At 40.8% G+C, this 13,102-nt stretch overlaps 1 protein-coding gene across 1 annotated transcript in view; it reads left to right on the top strand.

Annotated features, from left to right (window-relative positions):
• The window catches only part of LOC126416160 (putative E3 ubiquitin-protein ligase UBR7), a 79,383-nt gene that overhangs the window by 32,917 nt on the left and 33,364 nt on the right, over nt 1-13,102 (top strand). The window contains exon 5 of the mRNA XM_050083719.1: nt 5,097-5,238. Coding sequence (XP_049939676.1) covers nt 5,097-5,238 — 142 coding nt within the window. The remainder of the gene's footprint in view (nt 1-5,096; nt 5,239-13,102) is intronic.

The following is a 13,102-nucleotide window of genomic DNA, read 5'->3' as shown; positions in this document are numbered from 1 at the left end:
CAACAAAGGAGGTCGTGGAATTCGAAGTACCACAGCAAATCTGGTTGAGGCTGAACTGCTTTAGGACTGGCCAAGAAAGTTGTGGGTACAGCATGAAGAAGTGACGTTTCCTCCCATCTGCCGACTGTGATTGCAGAGCAGAGGAGCAAACAATAAATCACATTGTTAATGAGTGCCCACTTTGAGCATTTAATGGTGATCTAAGAACTTTACATAAAGTGACTCAAAATGCTCTTGACTGATTGTCCATTTGGAGATTTCAGTTCGATTGTAGATACTTTTGTGTCCTTGTAAAACAATATGATAAATAAATAATACCAACAAAACTATTCACAAACAGTCAGGTAGTGCCCAGTCCACATATAAACATGCATTCCATGCAACCTGACCACCTGCAGATACTCTGCAGTTGAAGTGACAGACCTCTTCCCTGTATGCTGACTGCCTTGTCCTCTCAGTCTTGTCCAAAATGATTTCCCACGTGCTGTCTCCCATAACAACTAACATCCTCTCACAGTTTCTGAGCAGTCGTGCAGAAGCTCTGCCTTCATCTGCAAGTGCTTCCTGGGTCTCTCTAACAACCTAATCACTTTTCCTAACTACCTCTTGCAATGCCCTCCCTTAGTGATATTCCACCACCTCCCACACAACCTGTGCAACATTGTTATCTGCCCCTCTTGCCCTCAGCCCCATCCCAATTGGATAGTGTTCCTGTGGGAGACCCCAATACAAGATGTGTTCCATACATTCACCCACTTCCTTCTATTCCAGCCCTTTCTTTGACATTCCTTGCAACATTAATAACAAAACATTCCACTCACGTATATGTTTACAGTCAAACCATGGCCAAATGGCCAGCTAGACCACAGTTACAGAAAATACTGCGACTTCAGCAGCAGGTGTTTCATTTCCTATGCAGTGTAGATATTTGCATCCAGCATCAAGTTTCCAAGTTGCACGGATGGGAATCCTCCATCAGTGTAATATTTAATCACATAACTCCATGGTCTGCCTCCACTAGACCCACACCTCTCATCCTCCTCCTGTTCCAGTAATATACAACTCTCCTGTCCCCACACCTACCCCTGAGTCATTTTATCTTCTCCATCTTACTTCCCTCTGTGGTTCCTGTCCCCGTCATCTTACTTTTCTCTTCTGCTCTTGATCACGCCTCCCCATCTACTGTTTTATTTTTCTTCTTAGTGTTGTTGACACTCCTAAGCAATCCCACAATCTACTGCCGTGTGTATTCGCATTCCACCCCTCTGTGATCTTTCCTAAGCCCTTCTTGTAGTCCTCCTCCACACCACCACCACCACTACTACCACTCACCTTTCCCCACCACCTCACACCATCTGAAATCACTAATTATCCGAGACTAGCGGCAGCATTGAGAGATAATAGGTGGGGTGTGTGCTAGCTTTGATGGAAGACACTCTCAAAAAGATAAATCATCATCCCCACTTGCTTGTCAAATTGCAGACAGTGTGTTTTGTGTGATATTACCTGTTTTGTACAGTTTGTGTTTTGGAAAATCATTGTTCTCTTTGCCTCTTGTGTTGTTATGCTGGATGTTTTTTGATCTCAAACATAGTTACGTTGATTTTGAGATCAAGTAAATGCATATGTTTAAAAGCTTATCTCTATTTATAAACGGTAGAGAGCGTTGCTCTCGGCTTAAGTTCCCATTGTTTACTTTAAGTGGTGATGTAATGATGTCGAAGTGCATTTGGAATGACTTGCTGATTGGTAGCACAGTCCAGCCTAAGTTCGGTTGAAACGTGATAGTTTGGTTATAAGTTCTTGAAGCTGGTCATAGTGATATCAGAAGCAGCATGGGTGCAATTACTGAAGAAACTGAGTTAAGATAGAGAAGACATTCCGTGTTCAGGGAATACTCACACCTCTCAGGTAATGGACGTGGTGATTGTCACAGACAGAGCATATTGGTAACTCATCTTCATCCATGTTTTACATTGTGACAGCAGAATTTATTTTTATGACATTATTAAGATAAGTTCATTCTCATATCAGTAAGCCTGAAGAAATGTCCTATCAGTTAAGTGAGATGGGAGGATAAAGATGTGTCGGAGATCAATGTTGTGCAAATACGTCAGTTGTCATAAGTTATTAACAGAAGTTAAGGGTGGGGATTTTACCAGTCCAAATGCTGTTCCTCAACAGCACATAGGTTTACAATACCAGTTTTGTGGTAAGTGACAAAAAAATACCCTCTATTTTTAGTGCCAAAATTGAAGCAATTGAATATTCATCAGACTGTTCTGTTTGTTTGTTCCATTGATTGATCTATTTGGCCTATGTACAACACAGTATTAACTTAGTGTCTCAGTGTGTGACTCAGACTTATTGTGGAGAGTTGGATATTCAAATTGTCAGTCTCTCTCTCTCTCTCTCTCTGTCTCTTTCCTTCCTTTTTTTTTTTGGGGGGGGGGGGGGGGGGCAGACTAATATGTAGCATAGAGCAAGATCCAGGTGAGCTTGAAAGACAGTACATTGGTTAAGAGAAGGAAAAGACAGTGACTGTGATGTTACAAGGTGTAATTCACAACAGTACTGAATAGTTCCAAAAAAGAAAGAATGACTTGGGTTTAAATCCCATCAACAATGAGGGTGTTAAAGCCAGTAAAGAGGTTTGTACTCGGGAAGGAAATAACATGTCTTCTTCTATGCCCTTTCACCAGAATTTAAGCAGTTTAGGGCAACCATAGAAATGTTAAATCAGAATAGCAGGGCAGGGATTTGATCCACCGTCCAGTGTTAAGTTACTGTGTCAACTCATTCAGTGACCAGGTATAGCAATTATTCTGGACACAGGCTGTGATTGGAGATTAAGTACATCTCACATTATTTTGCTTTGTAACTTCACCTCTGTGCCTCTTTATTGTGTATCAATATAATATTTGTTGTGGTGAATATCTTGTGAACTTAAAGGACTATGGATGTTTTATGAATTCGTGAAACATTCTGTGTATCAGTTTATAGTTTAGTGGCACAGCAGAGCAGAGCTGTGTTGGACAGTTGTTGCAGTACTGCTTAATGTGCAGGTATAGTGGGGGGGGGGGGGGGGGGTCAGGGAGCAACTCGCTTGACTGTGTGAATGATAAATGTGCAAGTCAGCCAGTCTGAAATCTTTCTCAGATGATCTGATTGTAAAGAACTCTCTCTCTCTCTCTCTCTCTCTCTCTCTCTCTCTCTCTTAGCTTCATAATGAACTATTTTGTTTATCGTCATTAAGTAAACTACTGCACATAAGATCATATGTTGCTGCCTAACAAACGCAGTAAGTGTGCTGAACTATTATGTAAACTTTGGATGGGATTTATAACTCATTCGAGTCTCAACAAAATGGATTGTACATTATAGAGAGCACCGTGGTCCACTTACAATCCCAGACGGTAAAGGAAAAATGAAATATTCATAATACCCGTGTACTCATGAACAGTTTGAGATATCAAAGCAAGATTTCGGCAAATGATAGCAAACAAAGAGGAGAGTATGTTGCCATATGGTTACTGTATGTAACTTCCTTATCTAGCACTCTACACAAACTACTACAAATTTTTTTCAGTGTAATTTTTTAAGGGTCATTAATAATTGGTGAAACAAGAATTGTTACACGTTCCTAGAAACCAATAGTAGTTTTCGAGATCTGGTTCTGACATTACAATTCGCAACCATTGTAAGAATTGTGGAGTCCGAAATCTTTCTGAATGCCTTCTCAGAAAACTATTTTAAACAATCGGTTCAGGAGCCCTTTCATAGTTTAAATGATTGCAAAAGTGTACTTGACCTCTTCGCAAGAGATAATTTTGAGCAAACAGGGAGCGTCATGGATCAATGGGAATTGAGAGATATATGCCAAACAAACTAATAAGAGGGGTAGAAGGGGTTAGAAGCTGTGGTTGTGTTGGGATGGACAAGGATATTGTGTAGGTTTGCTGAGCAATGGAATACCACTGTGGGAGGGATGGGAAGGATAGTGGTAGGACATTCCTCATTTCAGGGTACGAATCCCAAACCCATCATCTGCTTCAGATCCATTGATGACGTCTTTGTGATCTTGATCGAGAGTGAGGACAATCCATCCACATTCTCCCAAAACCTGTAACCCTTCTCCCCCATTAGCTTCACCTGGTCCTCCTCCATCCAACCTACACAATATCCTCGTCCGTCCATACACAACCACTGCTCCCAACCCCTTGCCTCATGGTTCATATCCCTGTAATAGACCTAGATGTAAGACCTGTCCCAGACATCCTCCCCACCATCACCACTGACAAACTGTGACCAAGAAACTGCTGGACCACCCAGTTGCTGAGACTCTGCCAACATGACATTCTTAGTTTCAGTGACTGTTTCACAGCCTGTGCCATTTCAATCCTTCCTACCAATACCAGCTTCCCTGAATTGTCCAGGTGGAAACTCTCCCTACAATATATCCTACATTACTGTAACCCTCCTGGCCTCAGTCTTTGTTAGTCATTGTCCCTTACCCACCTTCCCCTTCTCTGTTACCATTCCAACACTACACAGCCCTTTATTCCACCAATGCACCCACTGTCTTTTCACTTTCCTCCTTTTCTGCTACTCCCACCCCATTCTGCCACTCTCTGTCTAACCTCCCAACTCCACGTAGCTGTCCTGGAAACTCCTCACATGATCCCCGTGTTCTCCCACAAGGAGCACTTTACTGTCCCCCAGCTCTACACTGCTATCCATCCCCCTTGCCACCCCCGCCTCCTCCTGACCCCCACCACCCTATTTGCTTCTCCCATCATACGCTGCTGCTTGCAGTCTGGGCTTGGCAGCCAGAGACTGGTCTTGTGTGTGTGTGTGTGTGTGTGTGTGTGTGTGTGTGTTGTCCAATTCCAGTGAAGACCTTTTTGGCCAAAAGCTTACTTCTTTGACAGTCTTTTTGTTGTGCCTATCTGTGACTCAGCACCTCCGCTGTATGGTGAGTAGCAGCAATCCTCTTAATAATAGTGTCATTATTCCATCTTGAATTTTCCATTGTTTTATCTTTATGTTTATTAATGCAATGTTAATTATGTACTGAGGCCACATATAATTTTCAGCACTTAGGCCAGCCAATGCCTGAAGAATATGCTGAAATGGTGTGTTCAGCATGTGTCAAGCAGCATAATTTCTTGGCGAGGTATGCTGCAGGGCCTGTGGTCAACGTTACAGATGATGTTGCTGATGCAACAATAAAACAAGGTTTGACTTCTTTATAAATATGTGTAGTTAAGAACACTTCATAGACATATTGCAGTTTCAGCTATGGGGTGTCACAATGTATTTGTAGCTTTTGATAGTTGTGATCAACTTTTAGGACAAGCAGAAAGCAAGAAAATCTACTTCTAGGACAAGCAGTAAACAAGAAAATATTTTTTAGACAAAAATCCATCTTCATTCTTCAGATAAACTAGTAGAGAATGCCTTCTCGGAAGTCTTATTGTGCTGTTTATCCTTAGTGTGAAGTTTTAACTTTTTTACAGTGCCTTACACATTAGGTCTACCATTTATGCTTAATGGGCTGTAGGTTGAGTATAGAAAATAGCCAGCATGACAAATAGAACTGAGGGACATTGACATCAGTTTTAAAATTGGTGAGAGTTCATATTCAATGAGAAAGTGACACCTGTGTCATTTGAAGGATTTCAACATAAATCTTGACCCAGGATGTTTTCAGAAGTCTGAATTAAAAGAAAATGGGGAAGATGAAGTAGTAACGCAGCTTAATATAATGATTTGGTTTTGATTGTATTTTGATAGCACAGCATGGATTGATGTGCCTGATAATCGTCTAAAATGGTCCAACAATGAATCAATTGTATTACTTTTAAAGATTAATATGCTCCAATAGGACATTTTTAGTAGTAATAATTTTGAATGCTTGGGTTCTTCAACTTGTAAATATTTGTTAAAAGTCACATTCTAAATGCCATGAGCTGCACTTAACATGTTTATCAGCCAACTTGATGTCCAACTTGAAGTTCCTCTCCTAGTACACAGGTTGTCATGTATGTTATTGCTGTCAGTTTTTAGGCAGTGACGTTTCTTGGTCATATTTGATGTAACTGTGATATAGTATCAACATGGAACTGACATTGTAAACAGGCCTCTACCGATTTAGCTAATAAATTTTTTAAGGGCAGCTCATGATTTTTGAAGATGCCCTTCAACAAATGTACAGTAGGTATTTGTAGCTTGTGGGATGTGCCCCATACCCTGCTATTTATCTTCTGCTGGTCACTGTGTAATATGTTTACAAGCTTCTTTGTGTGCATTTATCACATTTATATGGAGTGTTTGTGATCTGTACAGGCACTTGGGGTGTAAGCACCTACAGATTGTGAATAGGTATGGATGTCAAAGTCATTCATATTAAAGTAGCTGTCTCGTACTCACGTCTGGATTGATGTGACGTCCATATTGCGCCATTAGTGGACTCTTTTGTAACTGTCAGTGCTTTAATAAGATCATAAACGTTGTTGGAAGTTAAAATTAAATGTTAATTACGCTGTGGCAGCAGTTCGACAGCTCCACTATTACGACGCTATATGTTTACTAAGATTGTACAGATGAACAGTGATATTGTTTTACTAGCTAAAATTTTTTAAGATTATCTTTACCAGAGAAGGAAAGTTGCTACTCATCATATAGCGGAAATGTTGAGTCGCGATAGGCACAACAAAAATATTCACACAATTATAGCTTTCGGCCATTAAGGCCTTTGTCAGCAGTACACACACACACACACACACACACACACACACACACACACACACACACACACACACACACATGTGCACGTGCTATGAAGCAGTCATTGAGATGAGGGATATCATATTTGGCAGCGTGTTAAGCAGCAGGGTGGTCCACTTGGTTTTCAGCCACAGTTTGTCGGTGGCCGTTCATGTGGGCAGACAGCTTGTTGGTTGCCACGCACACGCAAACGCCACTTGCACACACGTCTGCAGTCTCAGAGAACTGAAACCACACTGTGAGCAGCAGCACCAGTGCATGATGGGAGTGGCAACTGGGTGGGGGTAAGTAGGAGGCTGGGGTGGGGAGGGGAGGGATAGTATGGTGGAAGTGGCAGACAGTGAAGTGTTGCAATTTAGATGGAGGGCAGGAGAGAAAGTGCGGAGGGGGGAGGGGGTAAGTAGAGGAAAGGAGAGAAATAACAAGAAGAAATTAAAAGAGTGGGTGTGGCAGTGAAATGACGGCTGTGTAGTGCTGGAATGGAAACAGGGAGGGGGCTGGATGGGTGAGGACAGTGACTAACGAAGATTGAGGCCAGGAAGGTTACGGGAACGTAGGATGTATTGCAGGGAAAGTTCCAACCTGCGCGATTCAGAAAAGCTGGTGTTGGTGGAAAGGATCCACGTGGAACAGGCTGTGAAGCAGCCATTGAAATGATTGATATCATGTTGGGCAGCGTGTTCAGCAACAGGGTGGTCCACTTGTTTTTCAGCCACAGTTTGTCGGTGGCCGTTCATGCGGACAGGCAGCTTGTTGGTTGCCATGCCTACATAGAATGCAGCACAGAGGTTGCAGCTTAGCTTGTAAATCACGTGACTCGTTTCACAGGTAGCCCTGCCTTTGATGGGATTAGTGATGTTAGTGACCGGACTGGAGTAGGTGGTGGTAGGAGGATGTATGGGACAGGTCTTGCATCTAGGTTTACTACAGGGGTATGAGCCATGAGGTAAGGGATTGGGGGTTGTGTAAGGATGGACGAGTATATTGTGTAGGTTCAGTGGATGGCAGAATATCACGGTAGGTGGGGTGGGAAGGATAGTGGGCAGGACATTTCTCATTTCAGGGCGCAACGAGAGATAATCGAAACCCAGGCGGAGAATGTAATTCAGTTGCTCCAGTTGATGATTCATTGCGAAACATTTTGGTATTCTGTGCAGAATCTGTAGTAATTTTTTGATCGTGAGTACAAGACAGCTACTTTAATATGAATGACATTGACATCACGCCTATTCTCACTAAAATTGTAATTGCAGGTATTTGAAAGTGGTGATAAAGCCGAAACAGTCTGTCGTAATTGTAAATAAAGATTACTCATTATAAGCAGCTGTTTGGTGTATCTACTGTAACAATCCTATCGTTATCAGACATATATTACACTGCTGGCCCTAAAGAAGAAAAATTGTTGATGAAATAAAGGGGAACATTCTGTGTTTTATACGCTTAAGAGTCAAATTGGTGAAGATAATCGAAGGCATCAAATATAATGTGTGTTGTGGACATGAACATTCTTAAACAAGGTTAAAACAAATTTTCGCCTTGGATTTTTAATAAAACCAAGCTTAATTTTATATTTTTAAGATTTTATTCAATGATTGTCCGTAAGGGATTCAATTTTAAGGTAGTGTACTTTGACAATCCTAGCAGGCTGACAGAGTTGGGTGTTCTAACATTTCCCTTGGAATTAGTCTCATCAATTTTTCCTTTTGGCGGTCACTCTTTCATGGCTTGAAGGTCATTTTAAATTCATCATTCAAATGAACTTCATTTTAACACGCTTTTATTGTTTGTAATCCTGAGACGGAGAAGGGGAATCAGCCTTTGATTTGCCTAAATGATAGTTGAAAACAGCCATTCAGTCTGAACATTATACCCAACTGTCTTCAATACAGATTGAATATAGGTGTGCTCACCTCCCTTTATGGTAAGTTAGTGCAATAAACTGTATGACTAGGTCGCTTGCCCAGTCAGTCCACTTTATTTTATTCTTTGCTGTCCTGTAGAATGATGAGATGTGCTCCAAATCCCTGTGTGTGGCACAGGCCACTCACAGGGTGTATATGACCCAGGACAACCGGGAGATCTGGGAAAAACCCAGGATTTTTTTCATCCGGGAGAAAACCGGGAAAAACCCGGGAATTTTTTAGGATTCCGGGAATTTTTCGTTGTTTTAGTTTTCAGTTAAAGTTTTGTAATTTTGACCTGTAAGAACTGATACTCTAACATTTACATACATACATACATATTACTGTATCCCGCTGCTGCAGAATAATACTGCAGCATTTAAACGTGAACGAGAGGGGGGGGGGGGGGGGGGGGGAAGCTTAAATTGCAAAGTAAATACGTCATATAAAATAACACAGTACACGTACAAGCGTCCGCCAACAGCAAAATGTGTCAAAGGCTTTAGGAAGACTATGCAATGCTTCATAACAACAAACTGCCTCCGATGAGCGTGACGTCACAACTGTTTACATTAGATTCATTTAAGCAGTTATGAGCGGGCTCATGCACGCACGCAGTTGAGTCGCGTATGAGTGATACCTTCTCCCGCTTCTGGCTACAGAAATGTGGTTGCTGGCTGTGTAGGCAGTAGTAGCAGCAACCAGCCACATGGATCCAGGAAAAATTTTGCTGGCGCGCCCAAGCTGCCAGATTCACACGTGTGCAGCAGGCCCGGATCAGGGGGTGGCAGGTGGCAAACCGGGGTATCTGAACCGGGCGGCAATTTTGAGCGGAGGGTGCAAATTCATATTCTTGAGGAAAAAAACCTTGTTTCACAAAGCACCTAGCATTCAGCGCATGTCAGTGTATCGATTATTCATATGATTTTGAAACGCACCCCTTGCTGGTTTTTGGACATTTTTTAATACATTCTAAGTTGATTTCTGAATGAATTATACGTTAATTTTTGAATGCGTGCATAGAGTACGTGATGTCTGCCAGGGGAATCCTCGTCGTCTGTAGAATTGAGCTTTCCTGCAGACAAAACGGAACGGGGCTATACGAGCTGAGTGGAATTAATCCGAACCGGTGAATGCCAACTGCTGCTTGTTTATGTGGTTGATTCATTTTGCAAATATTCAGCGTTGTTATAATAACTGGCAAAATCCATCGATTCAGACTGCCAGAGTGGAAATAAACGACTAACAGGAATAACAGGTAAGAAAGATTATTTATTTATCTTGTCGGTGTATCCAAGAAAGTGAAGTTTTGACAAAATTTTTGGCCAGATCGCTACACTAGACAGGGCCAGTTAGTCCTCGGCTAGCAGCCGCGTAAGTTCCATTCTGGGAGTAGTGCGGAAAACGCATTGTACGAACACATAATAACGCCTAACCGGAGAATAATCGCTGGATAACTAAACCGGTGTGGCAGGATTAGTAAATTTAACTGGAGAATCAGTTTTGACAGTGGTAGGAATAGTTACAGAATTAGTGATGACAAGATTGATTGTCAGAATGAGGAAGGAGAAGAAACGGGGACATCACACAAATTATGGAAGAATATGACAATTCCAAATTAATACAAAAATTTTGTTCTACTACTTTTCGGCCTCATGCATGAGAAACTGGAACGTATGAATGAAACGTGAAACTATTTCCTAACATAAAGCTTTTTGATTGTAGTAGGCCGAATACGTATTTCATATTGGTACTTTGTAAATTATATTGTCGTACTATAAAAATGATCATTATTGCTCGTACTATAAAAATGATCATTATTCCCAAAACAGTCTCGGTTATTTGGTGTGTGTTAAAATTGCTGCAATATTAGAAAGGCTTATTTTGTTTTATCCAGCACACTGACAAAATAAACGTAATTAGATCGAGAAACCATGCCAGTCTTGGGTACCATTTGTATTAACAGCTTTTTCAGTATTAGACGACGACCTTTCGATTTTTCATCTAGCAAAACATTTGATGAACTTTGATGAGGTAATAGTTCTTTCGCAGAAAGGAAAGCACGCCATGTAAAACTGTAGCAAGATTAGAGAGAAAAATCGCTATGACCTAAGGATTGAAGAAATGTGTACTGTCTTGCCTGTCTCTTGTCTTTACTGGTTTTAGATATCATATATTTAATTTTATGTCACACAGAAGAGCAAGTTATTGGCTAATAGGCAATAAAGAGTCCAGATTTTCTGAAGAGTTCTTGTTCTCTCAGTTACAAATAATTCCATCCATTATTAATTGCATTTTTTTAAAAAAAAGTTTATTTTTAAGAGGGGCAGGATGTCAAACCAGCGGACTGGAAGCAGGAGAAGCACTACAGTACATTTTAATTTCCTCTGCCATGAAATAGTTTGATGGCATCCATTACAAAATACACGTTTGAGTTCCACAGAGTGAAATACAGTAATGTGCGGTATAAGAATGTTGTTTGAAGAGGCGTGGCACTGCACGTCGGCACACTCAATCTCCAGGTGATGCGTGTTTACATTTAGTGATTCTTCTGTTTCCTCTTTGTTTATTGCTCTCACATCAAATGAAAACAACATGGATTTCTGTGACTGGGAACTATCAAGTGAATTACGATACATTCATATAATTACGGAAGACTAAAATATGTTACTAATTTCAGATTTTATTTCCACCTTTCTGACAGCCAAGCATTAATCGCCTTGCAGGACAATAAAGTTATTTTTGTTGGTTTGCTAAGGAAATTTGGCTTTTATTAAGCTTTCCTGCTGAGGCAGTAAATTTATTCGAAACAAAGTGTTTCATTGCACACTATTGGCTAGTTTCAACTGTTCGTTGCATTTGAAGTGCAAGTTTTCATCTTCTAGCACGAATGGCATTATGCCATAATAAAGAACTATATATAAGATAATACAGTACTGGTACTCTAGGAAAATTTACGTCCCGAAAACCACACCGAAAAGCGTAATATCAGGTCGAGGGCTGGATTAGGAATCTGGACATACGAATGTACGCTTTAAGGCGAACTGTGCATTTTACTATGGTTCTCGAAATTCCGACGCTCTTGGAGTATTCTCTGATGTCTTGTTTCTTACATAATGTAAGAAAGATCTTTTAATATTTTAAAACAAATACTAACAAAGAGATAGAGGGGCTGGCCAGTACTTACCTCAGATCAGTACAGCCGATAGATACACAAAACAGGACAGAAAATTTACGTTCCTAGCTTTCGGAACAAATGTTCCTTCATCAGGGAGGAGAGAGGGGAAAGGAAGGGAAGGAGGGAAAGTAGATTCAGTTACTCACAACCCAGGTTATGAAGCAACAGGGAAAGGAAAACAGGGAGGGTAGCAAGGATGGAGGCATGGTTGTCAGAGGGAAGCCGAAGATATTCTACTGTAAGTACTGTGCCAGCTTCAAGCCAAAGAGGATGCGTACAGAAGTAAAGAGGTATACCGTATTTACTCGAATCTAAGCCGCACTTTTTTTCCGGTTTTTGTAATCCAAAAAACCACCTGCGGCTTAGAATCGAGTGCAAAGTAAGCGGAAGTTCTGAAAAATGTTGGTAGGTGCCGCCACAACTAACTTCTGCCGTCGAATATATGTAGCGCTACACAGGCATGCTTTGTAGGCACAGAGATAAATACTGGCGCCAAAACCTCTGTGCCAGTATAATAATAATAATAAATTAAAAAAAAGGGGGGGGGGGTTGTGGAAGACGAGCTTTTTTTTCTCCGCCTCGAGTTTCGACCACTGCATTTTCATACATTATCCAATGAAGTAAAACCAAATTTCGTATTGTTCATCTTAGAATGTAGCAGAATTTCAATGTACTACGAAAATCCGACTAGCAAAACTGTTAGGGATGTTTGTCAATATGGCCAACTCTACATTCTGAATTTTTTCCTACCTGTGAGAGGAGATGGTTGCTAATAGGAACCTGATGAAATGTGAATCACATGCAGTATTCTCTTCACCATAAGAATAATACGAATATAAACATTTTGCTATGTATTCTTTCGTGTTTGCTGCTATCTCATTTAAATCCAGTCTGCCTAATAAACTACGAAACTAGAGTGAGACAACAGCAAACGCGGAAGAATATACATATCGTGTCATGTTTATATTCGTATTATTCTTATGCCTAATAGTGATACAGTCAAATGAAGCACGGCAACTGACTAGATTTTTAAATCTAAGATGACTAATTTCAGTGCAGAATTTGATGTACTAAAGAAGCGGCCGCAAAGATTTTCAAACGGAGAAAAATTTGCGCCTAACTCTCGTTCAGAACATGTTCTATCATACACAGTCTATTATTTGGTTCTTGTTAATCATTATCAAAGAAAGCAGCAGTGTTAGTAACAACAAATAGCAGTCTCTTGCCATTGTTT

The sequence above is a fragment of the Schistocerca serialis genome, chromosome 8, assembly GCF_023864345.2.
Source record: "Schistocerca serialis cubense isolate TAMUIC-IGC-003099 chromosome 8, iqSchSeri2.2, whole genome shotgun sequence".
Lineage (NCBI taxonomy): Eukaryota > Metazoa > Arthropoda > Insecta > Orthoptera > Acrididae > Schistocerca > Schistocerca serialis.
Note: the sequence above shows the minus strand (reverse complement) of the source record. Positions and strands in the feature narration are given on the sequence as shown.